We start from the raw sequence: 17,907 nt of genomic DNA, 5'->3' as shown, positions 1-17,907 counted from the left end.
GAAGAAACGAGGTATAATTGGCTCATGGTTTCACAGGCTGTACAGGAGGCGTGGCTGGGAAGGCCTCAGGAAACTTACAGTCATGGCAGAAGGCAAAGGGGAAGCAGGCACATCCTACATGGCCGGAGCAGGAGGGAGGAGGGAGGGTCCACAGAGTGAGTGGGGGAGGAGGGAGGGGTCACAGAGTGAGCAAGGGGGGGAGGGGCCCCTGAGCTGGCGGGGGGGGGGGGGGGGGCGGCGGAGGGAGGGGGGGGGGGGGGAGGACACACAGGGGGGGGGGCAGGGAGGGGTCATAGAGCGATGGGAGAGGGAGGGGCCACACACTCTCAAACACCCAAGTGTTGTGAGAACTCACTATCACGGGTACAGCAAGGGGAAAATCCACCCCTGTGATCCAGTCACCTCCCACCAGGTTGCTCCTCCAACAGCGGGCATCACAATTCAACATGAGATTTGGATGGGGACACAGATCCAAACCATATCGTTCCTCCCTGGCCGCTCCCAAATCTTACGTCTTTTTACATTGCAAAATACCATCCTACCTTCCCAACAGTCCCCCAAGTCTTAACTCATTTCAGCATTAGTTCAGAAGTCCACAGTCCAAAGTCTCGTCTGAGACAAGGCAAGTCCTTTTCGCCTATGAGCCTGTAAAATCAAAGACAAGTCACTTCCCAGATACAGTGGGGGTACAGGCATTGGGTAAATACACCAGTGCCAAAAGAGAGGCGCCAGCCAAAACAGAGGGGCTGCAAGCCCCAGGCAGGTCCAAAACCTAGCAAGGCAGTCACTGAATTGTTTTTTTTTTTTTTCTTTTTTGTTTTTTTTTTTTTTTTTTTTTTTTTTTTTTGTTTGTTTTTTTTTTTTGAGATGGGGTCTTGCTCCAATGCCCAGGCTGGAGTGCGGTGGCATGATCTCAGCTTACTATAGCCTCTGTCTGCAAGCAATTCTCCTACCTCAGCCTCCCCAAGTAGCTGGGACTATAGGCATGCACCACCACACCCAGCTAATTTTTGTATTTTTTAGTAGAGGTGATGGGGTTTTGCGATGTTGTCTAGGCTGGTCTTGAACTCCTGACCTCAGGTGATCCACCTGCCTCAGATTCCCAAAATGCTGGAATTACAGGCATGAGCAAGCCCACCCGGCCCAATAAATCTTAAAGCCCCAAAATAATCTCCTAAGACCCATGTCTCACATCCAGGCTACACTGATGCGTGGAGGTGGCTCCCAAGGCCATGGGTATCTCTGCCCCTGTGGCTCTGTAGGGTACAGCCCCCATGCTGCTTTCATAGGCTGCTGTTGTGTGCCTGTGACTTTTCTAGGTGCACCACACGGTGCAAGCTGTCGGTGGGTCATTCTGGGGTCTGGAGAACAGTGGCCCTCTTCTCACAGCTGCAGTAGCCAGGGCCCCAGTGGGGACTCTGTGGGGGCTCCAACCCCATCTTTCTCCTCTTCACTGCCCTGGAGCAGTGGCCTGAGCTCTATCTGGAGCCTTTTTAGCCCCAGAGCAACAGGGATGCAGGGGCCAGTGTCCCTCAGGGCAGTGGCCCACAAAACCATTCTTCCCTCCAGGGCCTCCAGGCCTGTGATGGGAGGTGCTTCCATGAAGGTCTCTGACACACCTGGAGACATTTTCTTCATTGTCTTGGCGATTAATATTCAGCTCCTCTTTACTTACGCACATTCTGCAACCAGCTTGAATTCCTCCCCAGAAAATTGTTTTGTTTTGTTTTGTTTTCTACCATGTGGTCAGGCTGCAAATGTTCTAAACTTCTATGCTCTGCTTCCCTTTTAAATCTAAGTTCAGTTTCAGGTCATCTCTTTGCTCATGCTTAAAAAAAGCGACCTTTGCTCCAGTTCCCAATAACTTCCTCGTCTCCCTCCGAGTCTACCTCAGCCTGGACTTCATTGTCCATATCACTATTAGCATTTTGGTCACAACAATTTAACAAGTCTTTAGGAAGTTCCAAACTTTCCTTCATCTTCCTGTCTTCTTCTGAGCTCTCCAAATCGTTCCAGCCTCTGCTTGTTACTCAGTTCCAAAGCTGCTTCCACATTTTCAGGTGTCTTAACAGCAATGTCTCACTTCCCTGTACCAATTTTCTGTGTTAGTCCAGTCTTGCATTGCTATAAATGATGCTGGATTTTTCTCAGCCACTTTGCCAACTGGGGACATCCGTGGCTGGTGACGCCCCCAACCCAGGCCTGCCACAGAAGGCACCCACCCACTCGACCCTCTGGGCCATGCTTGGCTTATGCACTGGCTCAGCCCACCTGTGTTATAGCTTATACCTGCATTCATCGGTTCCCAAGTTCTTGTCCCCCGTCCAAGAAGAATGAGGTTACACTGACAATTCAAAGGGTGAGGAGAGTGGAGAAGAATTTTATTGAGCGATGAAACAGCTCTCAGTGGAGAGGGGACGCGAGGGTGCTCAACCGCCCAGAGTTGGGTGTCGCTGGGTCCAGGGCTTTTTTGGGCACAGAATGGGGAGGGGCAGGCTGTAGGTAGCATTAGAAAAGGTAACCTTTGGTTGGTTAAAAAGCATTATTCAGAAAGAACCAGTGGGAAAGACTGGGCAAACAGGAATAGAAGTTCTCACTCTGGGCTGCAGGTTTCAGGCTGTTTTTGGCATGAAGGTGGAATTTCACCAGGGACCCACCCCTGTCTTATCTGGGCATTTGACTACTTCCTGTTGCTATCATAAGGAACTACCTGAGACGGTAATTTGTAAAGAAAAGAGGTTTAATTGGCTCACAGTTCCACAGGCTATAAGGAAGCATGGCTGGGGAGGCCTCAGGAAACTTACAGTCATGACAGAAGGGGAAGGGGAGGCAGGCATGTCCCACGTGGTGGAGCAGGAGGAAGAGCTCACCTACAGCAAATTACTTAAGACCAAGCATTTGTCTCTGTTCTGTTCCCTCTCTGGACGCACCTCCCTGCCTCCACCCTGACTTGCCTTCTGAGCATTGAAGATATTTTTGGCTTGTCCGATGTGACTCCACAGACAGCAGAAACCCTTGCTTCATCAGGGCAGCATCCGGGCACCACACATGGCTGGGCTTGCACAACACAGCCGGAGCACTGCCACTCAGCAGCAGCTGCTGCTTTCATTAAACAGTTACCTTTAGAAGAAAAGATAGGTGTCAAGTGCTGAGAGCTGTGCTAGAGTTTCAGGGTCCGAGTTGGCAGGAACTGAAGTCCCGATGCTCCTCAGACCTTGGCTGTCCTCAGGGCTGCCCTCTGCATGGGGACACCAGGCCACCCCTGCCCAGGGACACCAGGCCGCCTGCTCCTGCTCTGTGCATCTCTCACGTCAGGCTCCTCACCCAGCATCATTTGGGCTATGACAGTGGCTGTGAGAAGACCCTGAGACGGGAAGCTGTGTGCAGGGCACTTGAGGGCCCGCTGGGGAGAAGCCGCCTGTGAGGGGCAGGACCGGGCAGGGAAGGCCACCAGCCATGCGGTCACAGCCCGGGTCTCTGCCAGTCCTGCGGGAGCCCTGGAACCAGGCCCTTGCTGTCCAGGCCACTTGCTGTACCTGGCCCACAGCTACCTCCCCTGCACCCCTGAGTCCTGCTTGCTGTGACTCACTTAGGCTGAGACTGCAGTGCTCGTCCATTCACCATGAAAGAAAGAACAGGAAGGGAGGCAGGGGGAAGTAAGTCAGAGGATTAATCCAAGCATTCCAACTGTCTAATGGGAGTTCTAAAAAGAAGATATCCAGGGAGGAAATTCACAGTCAAATTTCCCCAAACCAAAGGTCATGAGTTTTCAGATTGAAAGAACACCCAACAAAAAGGAGAGAAAACAGCATTCTAAATATCAGAAGGAAGCAAAACCTCGCCTCAGGCCTGCGGGCTGTGACCGGCAGGATGGCGGCACGCAGGGCTGCTGTATCCAGTGAAGTCAGCAGTTCAGACGAAACCGATAACTCCCTTAAAAGACATAAATTACCAGGACGGACACACACACTGAAACAGACTGAACAGTTCTAAGTTCTCAATTTAAAACTGCAAAGCAAATAACAGGCGCCAAAGGTTTCAATGATAAATTCTCTCAAACATTGGAGGCAAAAAATAAAACCAGACGCAACAAAGTAAGTCTCTGACGAAACAGAGCGGGGAGGAGCCCTTCCTAACCCCCTGTATGGGAGCAGCACTACCCTGAAATCAAAGACAAGAAAACAAGAGGACAGTGTTCCCAATGGGCAGACACACAAAATCCTTAACAAAACTTAAGCAGATTAAATCCAATTAATGCACGAAAAGACAACACGTCATGATCAAGTAGCATTTAAGCCAGGAATAGAGGGTTACTTTCATACTCAAAAATCAGTCTGTGTAATTCACCATATATTTTTTTTTTTTTAGATGGAGTGTTGCTCTGTCACCCAGGCTAGAGTGCAGTGGCCCGATCTCCGCTAACTGCAACCTCCACCTCCCGGGTTCAAGCGATTCTCCTGCGTCAGCCTCCTGAGTCGCTGGGATTACAGGTGCCCACCACCATGCACAGCTATTTTTTGTATTTTTATTAGAGACGGGGTTTCACCGTGTTGGCCAAGCTGGTCTCAAACTCCTGACCTCAAGTGATCCACCCGCCTGGGCCTCCCAAAGTCCTGCGATTACAAGCATGAGCCACTGGTAATTCACCATATTTACAGAATGAAGAAGAAAAATCGTATCATTTCAATAGATACAGAAAAAGCATTTGCAAATGCCGAAAGCGTTTTATATCAAGCACTCTTAGCAAACTGGGAGAAGAAGGAAAATCCTTGAACCTGATGAGGGAGTCTCTAAAAAGCCCCTAGATGACGTCCGGCTCGATGGGGAGCTGCTGGGCGTTTTCCTCCTGTGACCAGGAGGGGGCGCCGGCCCTCACCACTGCCACCCAGTCTCATTCACAGAGTTTGTCCACTAGTAGAAGCCGAGACGTTGGTTCCACGTGGGGGTTGGGAGTGGCTTAGGCAGGCAGACGGGCTTCTGGGAACCCGGCCATGTTCCCTTTCAGTCTGGGCGCTACTTAGAGTGGGGGGCAGTTGCTTCAGTAAAACTTCAGATTCCCACACAGGCCGGGTGCAGTGCTCACACCTTTAATCCCAGCACTTTGGGAGGCCGAGGCGGGCAGATCACCTGACATCAGGAGTTGGAGCCCATCCTGGCCAACATGGTAAAACCCCGTCTCTATTAAAAATACAAAAATTAGCCAGGCATGGTGGTGGGCACCTGTAGTCCCAGCTACTCGGGAGGCTGAGGCAGGAGAATCACTTGAACCCGGGAGGCGGAGGTGCAGTGAGCTGAGATTGCACCACTGCGCTCCAGCCTGGGCGACAGGGCAAGACTGTGTCTCAAACGAAAAAAGTTCTACACATCCCTCACCACACTGTACACAGGACAGCGGGGTGTAAATTACACCTCCATTTAAATGCCTGTAATCGTTTTATATAACTATACAATATATACGTGCCAAAATAAATTTGATAGGAACATTGCAGCCGGGTATGGTGATGCATGCCCATAGCATGTCGGGGGCATCCTTTGAGCCCAGGAAGTCGAGGCTTCAGTGAGCCATGACTGCACCACTGCGCTCCGGCCCAGGCATCAGTGAGATCCTGTCCCAGAACGAAAAGAGAAACAAAGACAAATGCGATTTGGAAATGTGGAGGTTGAGGTTGACGGCAACACGGAGGTCGAAGCCAGTTACCCCTGGAGAGCGGGAGACTGGGCTGGGCCAACTCCCACCTCTGCCACGAGAGGCCTACAGGCAGGGGCAGGTGGGCAGGGGGCCTGTGCTGGGTCTCTGGCCGTGTCTGGACGGCAGGTGACACTTCCTCCACAAAAAGCGTCAAGAAATCACGCCACTTGATTTCTGGACTTTTCCACGGAACAGTAACCTGAACAATAGCCATCAAGTTCGTTTCTGACGCGGCTCAGTGCAGCCTGGACGCCCTGAACCAGCCCCTCCTGCGCCTGGGCCACAGCCGCTGCCTTCAGGGCATCACTGGTGGGCGGCGGCCACACAACCATCTCCCTTTTGGGAGGTTAATCTCATTTCTTTCCTCCGTTCCTTTCCTTCTTTCTTTAACGGTGAGTGGAGGAGCACCGAGCACCACCGCAGTCTCAGCTTCAGATCTCAGTGCCTCGTCCCTGCCCACTGCCCTCGGCCCCGCCCACCTGCATCGGCACCGCCCACTGCCCTGGCACCACCCACCGAGTTCTGGCCCATGAGGAAGGGGGACCCTGAGTGGAGGTATCAAACCTTAGGGGCCGTCCCTGCTGTGCAGGGCTCTGTGGGGCTCTGTGAGGCCTCTTGCCACACAGGCTTGTGTCTGCAGGACTGTGCGGCATTTACTCCCATCTCAAATACCCCATGCAGGACAGGCTGCCCCTGCCCCACCTGCCCACCCACTCCCCAGCCCCTTCCACATGCCTCCTCTGGAAGGGGAACGGGCCACAGAGTGACATGGGGCGTTCCAGCTCCAGTGCAGGGTCTTGGAAGGCCTGGCCTGGTGTGAGGGCCCCTCTGCCCTGCAGGCCTCTCTGTGCAGGCCTATCCTCAGGCGTGCCGTCACCCAAGGCCTTCACGCGCCATGGCTTCTGTGGTACCAGTGATAACAGCATGACGGGCACCTCCTGCAGTCACCACCCTTGGGCTGCTAGGGCAGAGACAGCTGCGGTCGCCCAGTACACCTGCCTGGCCTCAGGATGGCCGAGGCGCCTGGCCAGGCTGCAGGGTCCCGGGGGCACCTGAGCTCCTGCCGCTGGGCAGTGTCGGGGCAACGCGCCTCAGGCTGTGCTTGTCTCTGCAGAGATGTCCTGGCCCCATACGCAGTGCCCTCGGAGCTGGTGCTGGTGGAGGAGATCCCGCGGAACCAGATGGGCAAGCTTGACAAGAAGGCGCTCATCAGGCACTTCCTCCCCGCGTGACCCGGCAGGCTGGGACCGCGGGTCTGGCGGGGAGCAGCAGACGTCCCCTTCACACTGAGCGCCACAGGGCCCCATCCAAGACCTGGCCTTGAACCTGAACCCCCAAATCAGGTCACGTAGAATCAAGAACTGTTTGGGTGAAATCACCATGTGAGGTCCCCAGCCTCGGGCCAGTTGTTGCAGCTCAAGGAGACCGTCCCTGGTGTCACCTCTGCCTGGTCACCGCCGACCTCACCTGTGCAGCGTGATGCAGGCATGCTCTTGTGTTGCCAGCCCCTGGCCCCACGTGCTCAGGCACCTCCCACCCCACAGTGCCCTGCAGTTGCCAGGCTCTCCAGGGCAGGTTCCGGAGGTGTCCCCCAAAAAAGAAAAGACTCCGCTGGAGGAAACGAGCCCCTGTCCCACGCCGTCTGCCTGTGCCTGTGACTGCGCGCAGACATGTCTGCACGTGCCTGTGCCTCACCCGGAGCCAGTGTCTCCCGGCCCACATAGGAGGTCTGGGCGGCCACCCAGGGGGCCCTCCTGGGAGGAGCTGAGGGTTCACAAGCCTCCCAGAACCAGCCCTGTCCCATAGGTTCCGGGCGTTTCCTGGTGCCACTCTCAGAGGAGAGCAGCTCCCGCTGTGGGGACAGCTGCCACCCTGCACACTACTGTGTGTCCGTCAGCATGTGTCACAAAGTGCATGGACAGACAGTCCTGGAGCTGCTCTGCCATGACCCTGCCTCACCCCCCAGTGCAGGGACCTTCCAGGTCATCTCCACACCAGTCCCTCAGCCAGTGAACCCTCCTTCCCATCACCGTCTCTACCCAGACCCCCACGTACCCCATGGCCCCCATCTCATGTCTGTGGCTCACCAGCTTTTCCCCAGACCCAGCTCCAGAGCCCACAGGCGTGGCCAATGCAGAAACCTTAGGAACGTGTTGTGAATGTTCGGTGCAGCCACGTTGTATTTACTTAGCAGGGTCAATTCAGATGCACAGGGGCCACATGCAGAATCCAGAAGTTTCTGGACAATTTTCAGAATCGGCTGCCTCCTCCCCACAGCCTCTGGGAAGTAACTGTCATAGCCCAGCAGTGTCTGGCCTAAACTTAACCAGAACATTCTGCCCCCTGAATGCACGTCTGAAAGAGTGGCCAGAAACGAGTGTGCTGGGCAGGAGAGCAGCCCCATCTGAGGCTCACGTGCCTCGTGGACAGTTGAACGTGGCCTGGGGCCCTGCTCACTTAAGCATGTCGCCCACCAAGCTTGTCTGAGGCCACAGAGCAGCGTCCCAGCCGTTTTCCAGGACGGGTGAGTGCCCCAGTCCACGGCCCTGCCCCACCCGAGCTCCTGCCTCACGGTGTGGCCTTGTGCATCCCCATGGCCTGACCCCGGGAACAGTCAGAGGAAGGGGCCCCGCCGTCCCGCCGGAGGCCTGGACCCAAGGGAATGGCACTCAGAGACTACAGTCCAGACGTTTGTGTCTGGGCCTTGCTAGCAGCTAAGGAAATGCGTTCTGTTGGGAAAAGGTCAACTTTAACATAGAAAGATTTTTACTTAATTCCACTAATTTTACATTTGCATCTCTCTTCTTTAATCCTGAAACTTTTGATTCCTAAAAAGTTTACATAATCATTTGCTTTATCCGATGGTATATATCAATATATCATGCTTTCAAAATAATGAGGGTAACTTTCTGCTGACAATACCACAAACCACAGAAAGCCTGGAGCTCGCTGACCAGAACATGGTGCTTCATGGCCGTGCGGTTGAATGCCGTGTTCTAAAGTCACGAGCGACTCTCCAGCCGGTCCCTGTGCCAGGCCGGTCGGCCTTCATGCACACAGCCCGCCAGTGCCCAGCCAGGCCCCTGGTTCCCCTCCGCTCCACCAGCGGAGAACAAGCCCGTCCTGCAGGGAACTCATCCTCTCCTCCCTCTCCATTAAAGCCCAGTTTATTCCCCGTCTTGGCCTCTGGTGCTGACCTGGCCTCTGGAGACATAGGCCAGGGGGGTGCCGTTTGCGAAGTCACCGTGACTGAGTTCCATGAGGATACCACAGTCCCACATGGTTGGCAGCACCCACCCCGCACACCCTGCCCCTTGCTGGGCGGCCCCATGCCACACAGGTTAGACCCAGGAGCAGGTGCCCTGGGAGCAGGCTGCCACCAGCTGGGTCAGACGCCCCTCTCCATGCCTGGTGCCTTTGACCCCCTGGGGAGGCTGGCTTTAATCTGAAAAGTCACCAGCTCTGACCCCAGCCAGACATGGGGGTGCTGCCAGGAGCTGCTCCCAGGCGGGTGGCCCAGCTTCTCTCAGGCACCAGGGGATGGCGGGACTCCTGGTGACCAGCTGGTCCCCAAAGCTGTGTCACCGTGCCTGCTGCTGCCAGCAAAGTCCCACACACAGCCTGTGGTAGCCGCCGCCCCGTCCTTCCTGCCCCTCCCTCATCAGGGGCCAGGATGAAACCCCTGCCGCCCTCTGCCTTCCCTCCACCTGCGGCTTCCCTGGCAGGGAGACCATGGGCCCAGCTCCTGCCTCCTCCATTCGTTCAACAGATAGGGCCCGGGCCAGCAGCCCACGCATTAGGCTGGCAGGTCCACTGAGGCCTAGACAGGCCAGGCCTGAGGCAACTCAGCAGTGCCAAGCTGGGCCCACGTTCCCACCCAACAGCGGCCCTTGGGGCTGCCTTCCTCCCAGGTGTCCAGGCCCAACACAGAAGGCCTGAGCCTGCTCTGCCTCAGTTTCCCTACTCTGTGAACTGCGGCTGCTGCTCTCTCGGGGCCCTTCCAGCCCTGACCAAGGAGTGGTGGCTTTGTTCCCTCAGGAGTCCTGTCCGTGGGGACTGGCCACACACACACACCACACAATGCCCTCCCACCTGGACTCTGTCCCGGTGGCACCAGGGTCGGGAACGGGTCTCGGGACTCACGCAGCACCAGGCATAGCATGGAGCGAGGCAGTGGACGGTGTGGCAAGCGCTGTGGGCACCACTGACCTGGTGGAGCCATGGCTCCCGGACCTTCGTGTCAAAGCTTCCGGCCTCCTTTCCTGGGAAGCTAGAGGAGGTCCTAGTGCAGAACAACAGCTTATTGCCGGCGATGGTGAGAAGGTGGTGAGTGCGCCGGCCACTGAGTTAACCATCAGTAACAGGGGATGTGTGCAGACAGGTGTGGACCACAGGTATATATGTCACACACACACCTACATATGTCACATGTATGTATCACACACCCGCATACACCACAGGTATGTATGTCTCACATGCCTGCATATATCACAGGTATGTGTCACACATGCCTGCATACACATGTATCTCACACACACCTGCATATATCACTTGTATGTCTCACACGCCTGCATATATCATATGTATGTCTCACACATGCCTGCATATATCACACGTATGTGTCTCACATATGCCTGCATACACCACATGTATGTCACACACACCTGCATATATCACTTGTATGTTTGTCTCACATGCCTGCGTATATCATGTATGCCTCACACGCCTGCATATATCACATGTGTCTCACACATGCCTGCATACACCACATGAATGTCACGCACACCTGCATATATCACTTGTATGTTTGTTTTACATGCCTGCATATATCACTTGTATGTCTCACACGTCTGCATATATCATATGTATGTCTCACACATGCCTGCATATATGACATGTATATCTCACACACACCTGCATACACCACAGTTATGTGTGTCTCACGCTGCCTGCATACACATATATGCCTCACATGCCTGCATATATCAATGTATGTGTCTCATGTCTGCATATATCACATCTGTGTCTCACACACATGCCTGCATATATCACATATATGTGTATCTCACACACGCCTGCATACACCACAGGTATGTGTGTCTCACACTGCCTGCATATGCATATATGCCTCACATGCCTGCATATATCACATGTATGTGTCTCACACCTGCATATATCACATGTATGTGTCTCACACGCCTGCATACACCACAGGTGTGTGTGTCTCACACTGCCTGCATACACATCTATGCCTCACATGCCTGCATATATCATGGATGTGTATCTCACACATGCACCTACATACACCACAGGTATGTGTGTCTCACACTGCCTGCATACACATATATGCCTCACACGCCTGCAGATATCACATGTATATCTCACACATATGCCTACATACACATGTATGTCACACATGTTTGCATGTAGCACATGTATACATCTCACACGCCTGCATATATCACATGTATGTGTGTCACACCTGCATACGCCACAGGTATGTGTCTCACACATGCCTGCATATATCACATGTATGTATGTGTCACACACACAGCTGCATACATACATGCACATGCACACCTGTGTGCACACCAGTCCCTCCCTCCCCCGTCATCATCAGGCTCAGCCAGGCCTGTGGTCACTTCTTCCCCGAAGCAGCTGCACTGGGGCCCCAGCTCCCCCCACACTGTGCGTCTGATCACATTGGGACTCACTCAGGTGGCTCTCATCACAAGGTCCTTGTGCACTGTTGTGGCCGCTCTTAGTGGCCCTTCTAGAGCCTTCCTGAGCCAGAGCAGACTCCCACTCCCCCCAGACCCCCTGGGAGTCGATTCTGTCCCCTCCTTCCTGGCCTCAGAGCAGGTCAGTGCAGCCGCTTTCCTGCCTGGAAGAGTAAAGTGGACCCTGTGTGAAAACACTGACGATGTGTCGAATGAGCAGCTCACCAAATTGATCAATACGAATGATCACGCCCCACGTGCATCTCCTCAGCAGCCACAAGAGAGACGAGGTCACTGGAGGATAAACATCCGTGACTGCGCCTCATGATCCATCACGCACGATGGCCACAGCGTCCCCGGCCAGCTGCCGGCACAGCCATGAGCACGGCTCAGGAGCGCACTCTTGTCTCGGGATGGATGACCGCGGTAGCAGCGTGGGGCCCATCTGCCTCTCTGAGCAGGAAGCCTGCAGGTCTCCACAAGCAGGTGCACGGAAGGGGTGGGTCCTGGGTCCAACAGGCACCCCCTGAGCACCAGCCCCTCTGAGGGTGGGCAGAGGGTGCTGCCGCAGGTCCCCACACACCCAGCGCACACTGACCCACACACTGGAGGCGCTGCCGGTTCTGACACCCCTTGAGGTGCCGTCCCAGGGTTCTCACACCCACTGAAGGCAGCGCGCTCAGCCTGCTTTGCACATGAGCAGGTAAGGCAAGTGAGTTGAGGGCGAGGGTGTGAATCACGGGCTTGGGGCCAAAGCCCAAGGTCGTCCCCTCTGGCCGACAAGCTCAGGCTCACACGGGGAGCCACCAGGCTGGACTGGATGCAGCTTACGGGCATGGTGTGTGCTGTGGGCATCGGGCCGCGGCTCCTCCATGCAGCACTGACACTGCTGTCTGCAGATCGCACCCGATCAGGAGGGAATGGTCCAGGCAGGTGGGCAAGGCCACGGCTTGGCCAGGTAAGGCTGGGAGGGCCCAGGATGGACGTGCATTGAGCCAGGCAGGGGATCTGGAGAGGCGAAGGGATGGGGAGGGAGCGCCATGCAGAGGCCCCTCGGTCCTCAGGAGCTGAGCCTCACGCTGCGAGTCTCAAGGAGGGTGTCCCCTGGCCTTAGCCGGCAGCCAGGGCCAGCACGTGGTCTATGGCAGCGGGTCTCAGAGGTGGCCTGGTTCGCAGTCTTGCTGGATGGAGATCCCCAGCTCCTAGGGCAAGGGCAGGTGGGGCAGGGCCGCCCCCGTCAGCTGTTAGGAACTGAGCTGAAAAGGCTGCGAGCCGCCAAGTCGCCCTAACAACAGGGTGGTCCTGCGGGCAGTACTGAGCCCGCCCTGCTGGGCACCCCACAGCCCCTGTGGCTCTCCAGCTGCCACTGAGGCCCGATGCCCCATGAGGAGGCTCCCACCTGTGGGTGGCAGAATGACGGCCCGAAGACCCCCACTTCCTCACCCTAATACCCCCCGCTTCCTCTCCCTAAGACCCCCCCACTTCCTCTCCCTGGGACCTTTGAGTTCACACAGCAGCGGGGACCTGCAACTGTGGACGGCCCATCAGCTCCCTCAACAGGGAGGCTCCCCTGGGTGACCCGTGAGGGCACAGGGTACCACCATCCTGCTGAGTGGAAGAGGGAGGCCGTGGCACAGGCAGGCATGAGGGGGGCTGGCCCGCCACTGCTGGCTTCGTGAGTGCCCCCAGCCAAGGAAAGGCCTCCTGACGCCGGAAGAGGCAGAAAAGGGATTCTCCCAGGAGCCTCCAGAAGGAATCTTGGTGTTGGTGGAATCGGATGTGACAGGACACACGGGCGACCTGTCTTGGGTCACTCCGGTTCCCGGTCCCCGCACCAGCCCACCCTGGGAACCTAAGAGGAAGGGAGGCGCCATCGCGGGGCTCTCCCGGAAACTGGCCCCGGGTGCCTCGGTCCCTGCGTCAATGCGGGGTCTCAGTGGCCGCCCTGCTGGCTCCGGGCACTCCCTCTGCCTTCCAGCCACGCGGCTGCTCCTCCCTGGGCTGGGCTGAGGCACCCTCCATGCCCACCCGTCATACCTGGCAAGAGCTGGGGGCGTGAAGCCAGGCCCAGGTGGGCTGTGGCGGCATCCAGGTGGAAGGACGTGGGGGACTCGGAGGCAGAGGGGTCTCCAGGGCAGGGCAGGGCTGGTTCCCTGGGGCCATCTGCTGTGTCCAGGAGCCCGGTGCTGCCACTGGCCTTGCCTCAAGGCCCAGCTCTGCCCTTCATCCCCTCAGCACCTCCCTGTACCTTCCTTCCATGGGTCGTAAGCTGTGGCAAGTCCTTAAGTTGGAACGGCAGGCGCCAGCCCTGCCAACAGGTCACTCAGCGGCTCAGAGCCCATGTCCTCGTCGGTGACATAGGAAAATGGTGCAGTCGTGCAAGGGCATGAGAGGGTCCCATGGAAGGCACGTTCCAGAAGCTTTCGTCCCATAGAAGGGAAGTTCCAGAAGTTTCCGTCCCATGGAAGGCAGGTTCCAGAAGGTTCCTAGACCAGCTCCCGGTGCACGCTGCAGGCTCAGCAGAGGGGTCCTCTTCTTGCCCGCGGTCCCTGACCAGGGTGGGCACAGGACCCCAGGCTCTGCCAGCCAGGCCCTGACTGTCCTGGGCCAGCCGCTGCCCCCGTTCTGCATCCGCCCCTATGTGATGCGACCTCTCTGGTGGCGACCATCCCAGCTTCATTCCCCTGTGGGCCCTGCTCCGGTCTCCCTGGGACACGTGGGCACGTGTGTGAGTCCGCATCGGCGAGCGTGCGTGCAGCGTGTCACATACACATACAAACACGTGGGCGCATCTGCACACCCGTGCGTCGCAGAGGAGTGAGACGGACTCACATGTGGTGGCCCTAGTCACACCCTCAGTCCTAAATCACAAGCCGGTGCCCACCCAGGCAACCCCTCGTCCTCAGCTCTCAGGGCACGCCCCCCATTGACAGTCTGACAAGACACTCACAACCATTCAGTCACTCTAGCCATGGAGTCGTCAGTCTCCTTCATTACCGCCTGCTGGCCCTCCCCTGCCCCGCAGCGAAGCCCATTAAGACAGCAGCAATGCCAGCAGCATGAGGCACCTTTAATGCATCACCTGCGTGCCTATATCCCCACCCCATGGGGAAGAGCCACGTCTTAGCTAGAAAAAAGACGACACCCCACACCAGCTGAATGGGCTGCGCGCACACACACCCCCACATGCGCACATACACACATATGCTGACAGGTGTGCACATATGCACACGTGCACACACAAATACGCACGCACAGCACACACACACACACACACATAAGTGTCCATAAACAACACAGATCTGGCCTCAGAGCCACCCTCCAGGTGCGGCCGCCCCGGGCCCCAGCGTGTGGTGACAGCCACAGCAGGATCAGGGCAGCCTCAAGGGCCCTTCGGGAGCCGGCAGGGCTGGCCCCAGGCTGAGCTTGGGGAGATGGGCCCAGGCCCAGGCCCCGGAGCCACGCTTTCTAATCGGCAGGCAGAGCCCACGCAGCCCCTCCCAGTCTGCACGGAAGCCCACGTGTCCACCTCCCCATTCTGCTGTCCCCAGGATGGTGAAATGTGCTAATGTGGATTAAGAACATTTTTTAAATAAAAAAACATTTTACACATTGAGGACGGAAGAGAGATGATTACGGCCAACCAACCCCGTGCACTTCCCCAGCCAGGTTCATGGAGTCTGAGCCCTCTGGCCTCCTGAGCCTCCGGGCTCTGGCACCAGGTGGACGCCTTCCCCAGCCCATGGGGCTCGCTGCTCACGGGGACCCCGATGCCTGAGTGATGTCATGGGTTTAGGTTTCAGTGCTGGCACGTGTGGCCCGCAGAGCTCTGGCTCCTCTGTGAGGGACGTTTCGGCTCCTGTGGGCTTTGCTGTCCCCCATGCTGACTCTGTCTCACCTGGTTGTCCTCATGTCACTCTGTGGAGTGTGCACTGACCCCAGCTGTAGGGACCAGCCCCACAGGGTCGGTGGGTCTCTCCCCTTGTGCGGCGACGAGAGAGTGTAGAAATAAAGACACAAGACAAAGAGATAAAAGAAAAGGCAGCTGGGCCCGGGGGACCACTACCACCAATGCGCAGAGACCGGTAGTGGCCCCGAATGTCTGGCTGCGCTGTTGTTTATTGGATACAAAGCAAAAGGGGCAGGGTAAAGAGTGTGAGTCTTCTCCAATGATAAGTAAGGTCATGTGGGTCACGTGTCCACTGGACAGGGGGCCCTTCCCTGCCTGGCAGGTGAGGCAGAGAGAGGGAGAGAAGACAAAGAGAAAGACAGCTTATGCCATTATTTGCGCATATTAGAGACTTTTAGTACTTTCACTGATTTTCTACTGCTATCTAGAAGGCAGAGCCAGGTGTACAGGATGGAACCTGAAGGTGGACTAGCAGCGTGACCACTGAAGCACAGCATCACAGGGAGATGGTTAGGCCTCCGGATAACTGCGGGAAAGCCTGACTGGTGTCAGGCCCTCCAGAAGAGGTGGAGGAGCAGAGTCTTCTCTAAACTCCCCCGGGGAAAAGGTGACTCCCTTTCCCGGTCTGCTAAGTAGCGGGTGTTGTTCCGTGACACTGAGGCTACCGCTAGACCACGGTCCGCCTGGCCAGGGGCATCTTCCCAGATGCTGGCGTCACCGCTAGACAAAGGAGCCCTTCTGGTGGCCCTGTCCGGGCATAACAGAAGGCTCGCACTCCTGTCTTCTGGTCACACCTCACTATGTCCCCTCAGCTCCTATCTCTGTATGGCCTGGTTTTTCCTAGGTTATGATTATAGAGCAGGGATTATTATAATATTGGAATAAAGAGCAATTGCTACAAACTAACGATTAATGATATTCATATATAATCATACCTAAGATCTATATCTGGTGTAACTATTCTTGTTTTATATTTTATTATACTGGAAAAGCTCGTGTCCTCAGTCTTTTGCCTCGGCGCCTGGGTGGCTTGCCGCCCACACCCAGCCAGTGGACACTCCCTGTCCAAGAGCAAACCTGCAGTCGGCTGCAGGTGCAGCCTCTTTTGCACAGTGGAAGAATTTCTCCAGAAGATAATCCTGCGAGTGGAATCACTGGATGGTAGGCCCAGATGTCTTCCACTTACTTGATTTTGCCTGACGCCTTCCAAGGAGGCTGTGCACTGTGGGTGTGAGACGCCCCATCTCACCAACTGGCCAACATCCCAATGGGAGACGTTGAGTTTTCACCACAGTGCTGAGTGTGACATGGAATCTTTTTATTTTAACTTGCATTTCCCTGATTACGAGTTAGGTGGAACATCTAGAATATGTTTCCGGGCCATTTGATTTTCTTGCAAGTCGCCTGTTCCAGTTATTTGCCCATTTCCTGTTGGGCGGCTGGTCAATATTTTTTGTGATTATGCGTTGGATACGTGGCTGGTCTTTGGCTTGCCTTTGACTTCATTTGTTCTATTGAAGCATGTGCAGAATTGTTAAATTTTAATGTATTCAAATGCATTAATCTCTTCTTTCTTTTTTTTTTTTGTTTTTTGTTTTTTGGTTTTTTGAGACGGAGTCTCGCTCTGTCGCCCAGGCTGGAGTACAGTGACACGATCTCGGCTCACTGCAACCTCTGCCTCCCCACTTCAGGCAATACTCCTGCCTCAGCTTCCTGAGAAGCTGGGACCACAGGCATATGCCACCATGCCTGGCTAATTTTCTTTAAAAAATGTTGTGGCGATGGAGCCTGGGCTCAAGCCATCCTCCCACCTCAGCCTGCCAAGTAGCTGGGATCACAGACGTGTCACCGCCACGCCCAGGTAGCCTTTAACATTTTAAAATACTATAAGATCTGCAGAGTTTTTTTTTCCAACCAAGTTTATAGCTTTTCACCCCACAGATCCCCCAAGGCCACGACAGGCAGTGACCTCCTCGGGGCATCCGCAGAGTCCTCCCCGCCATCTTGGAGGGCTTGTCTGGTTTCAGTTTTGTTTGTTTACTAGGCTTTCTTTTACAGTCACTAGTTAAATTTACTAACATTTTTCAACTTAAAAAAAATGTCTTAGTCAGTGTCTGTGTGGGTGATGAGCTCTCCCGGCGTTGTTTCTCTATTTGTCTTTTTTGAGATGGAGTCTTGCTCTGTGTCCCAGCTGGAGTGCAGTGGCATGCTCTCAGCTCACTGCAACATCCGCCTCCCGGGTTCAAGCAATTCTCTGCCTCAGCCTCAGAGTAGCTGGGATTACAGGCGCCCGCCACCACGCCCAGCTAATTTTTTTGTATTTTTAGTAGAGACAGGGTTTCACCATCTCGGCCAGGCTGGTCTTGAACTCCTGACCTTGTGATCCACCCGCCTCGGCCTCCCAAAGTGCTGGGATTACAGGCGTGAGCCACCGCGCCCGGCCCCAGTGTTTGTGTTATGCAAAGTCTCTACTTGGCTGAGGCAGGCGGATTACCTGGCATCAGGAGTTCGAGACCAGCCTGGCCAACATGGCAAAACCCCGTCTCTACTAAAAATTTGAAAAAAAATTAGCCGGGCATGGTAGTGGG

At 55.5% G+C, this 17,907-nt stretch overlaps 1 protein-coding gene across 5 annotated transcripts in view; it reads left to right on the top strand.

The window, feature by feature from the left end:
- Positions 1-8,585, top strand: part of ACSF3 (acyl-CoA synthetase family member 3) — a 61,649-nt gene extending 53,064 nt beyond the window's left edge. For 3 of the 5 annotated variants that reach the window (XM_032156183.2, XM_032156182.2, XM_032156184.2), the window contains exon 10: positions 6,804-8,585. In XM_032156183.2, coding sequence (XP_032012074.1) covers positions 6,804-6,921 — 118 coding nt within the window. In that variant the 3' untranslated portion in view covers positions 6,922-8,585. The other 2 variants (XM_058440351.1, XM_058440352.1) reach the window with 2 other exon arrangements.
- Positions 8,586-17,907: the final 9,322 nt, after the last annotated feature.

This window comes from Hylobates moloch, unplaced genomic scaffold, assembly GCF_009828535.3.
Source record: "Hylobates moloch isolate HMO894 unplaced genomic scaffold, HMol_V3 SCAFFOLD_6, whole genome shotgun sequence".
NCBI classification, from domain to species: domain Eukaryota; kingdom Metazoa; phylum Chordata; class Mammalia; order Primates; family Hylobatidae; genus Hylobates; species Hylobates moloch.
Note: the sequence above shows the minus strand (reverse complement) of the source record. Positions and strands in the feature narration are given on the sequence as shown.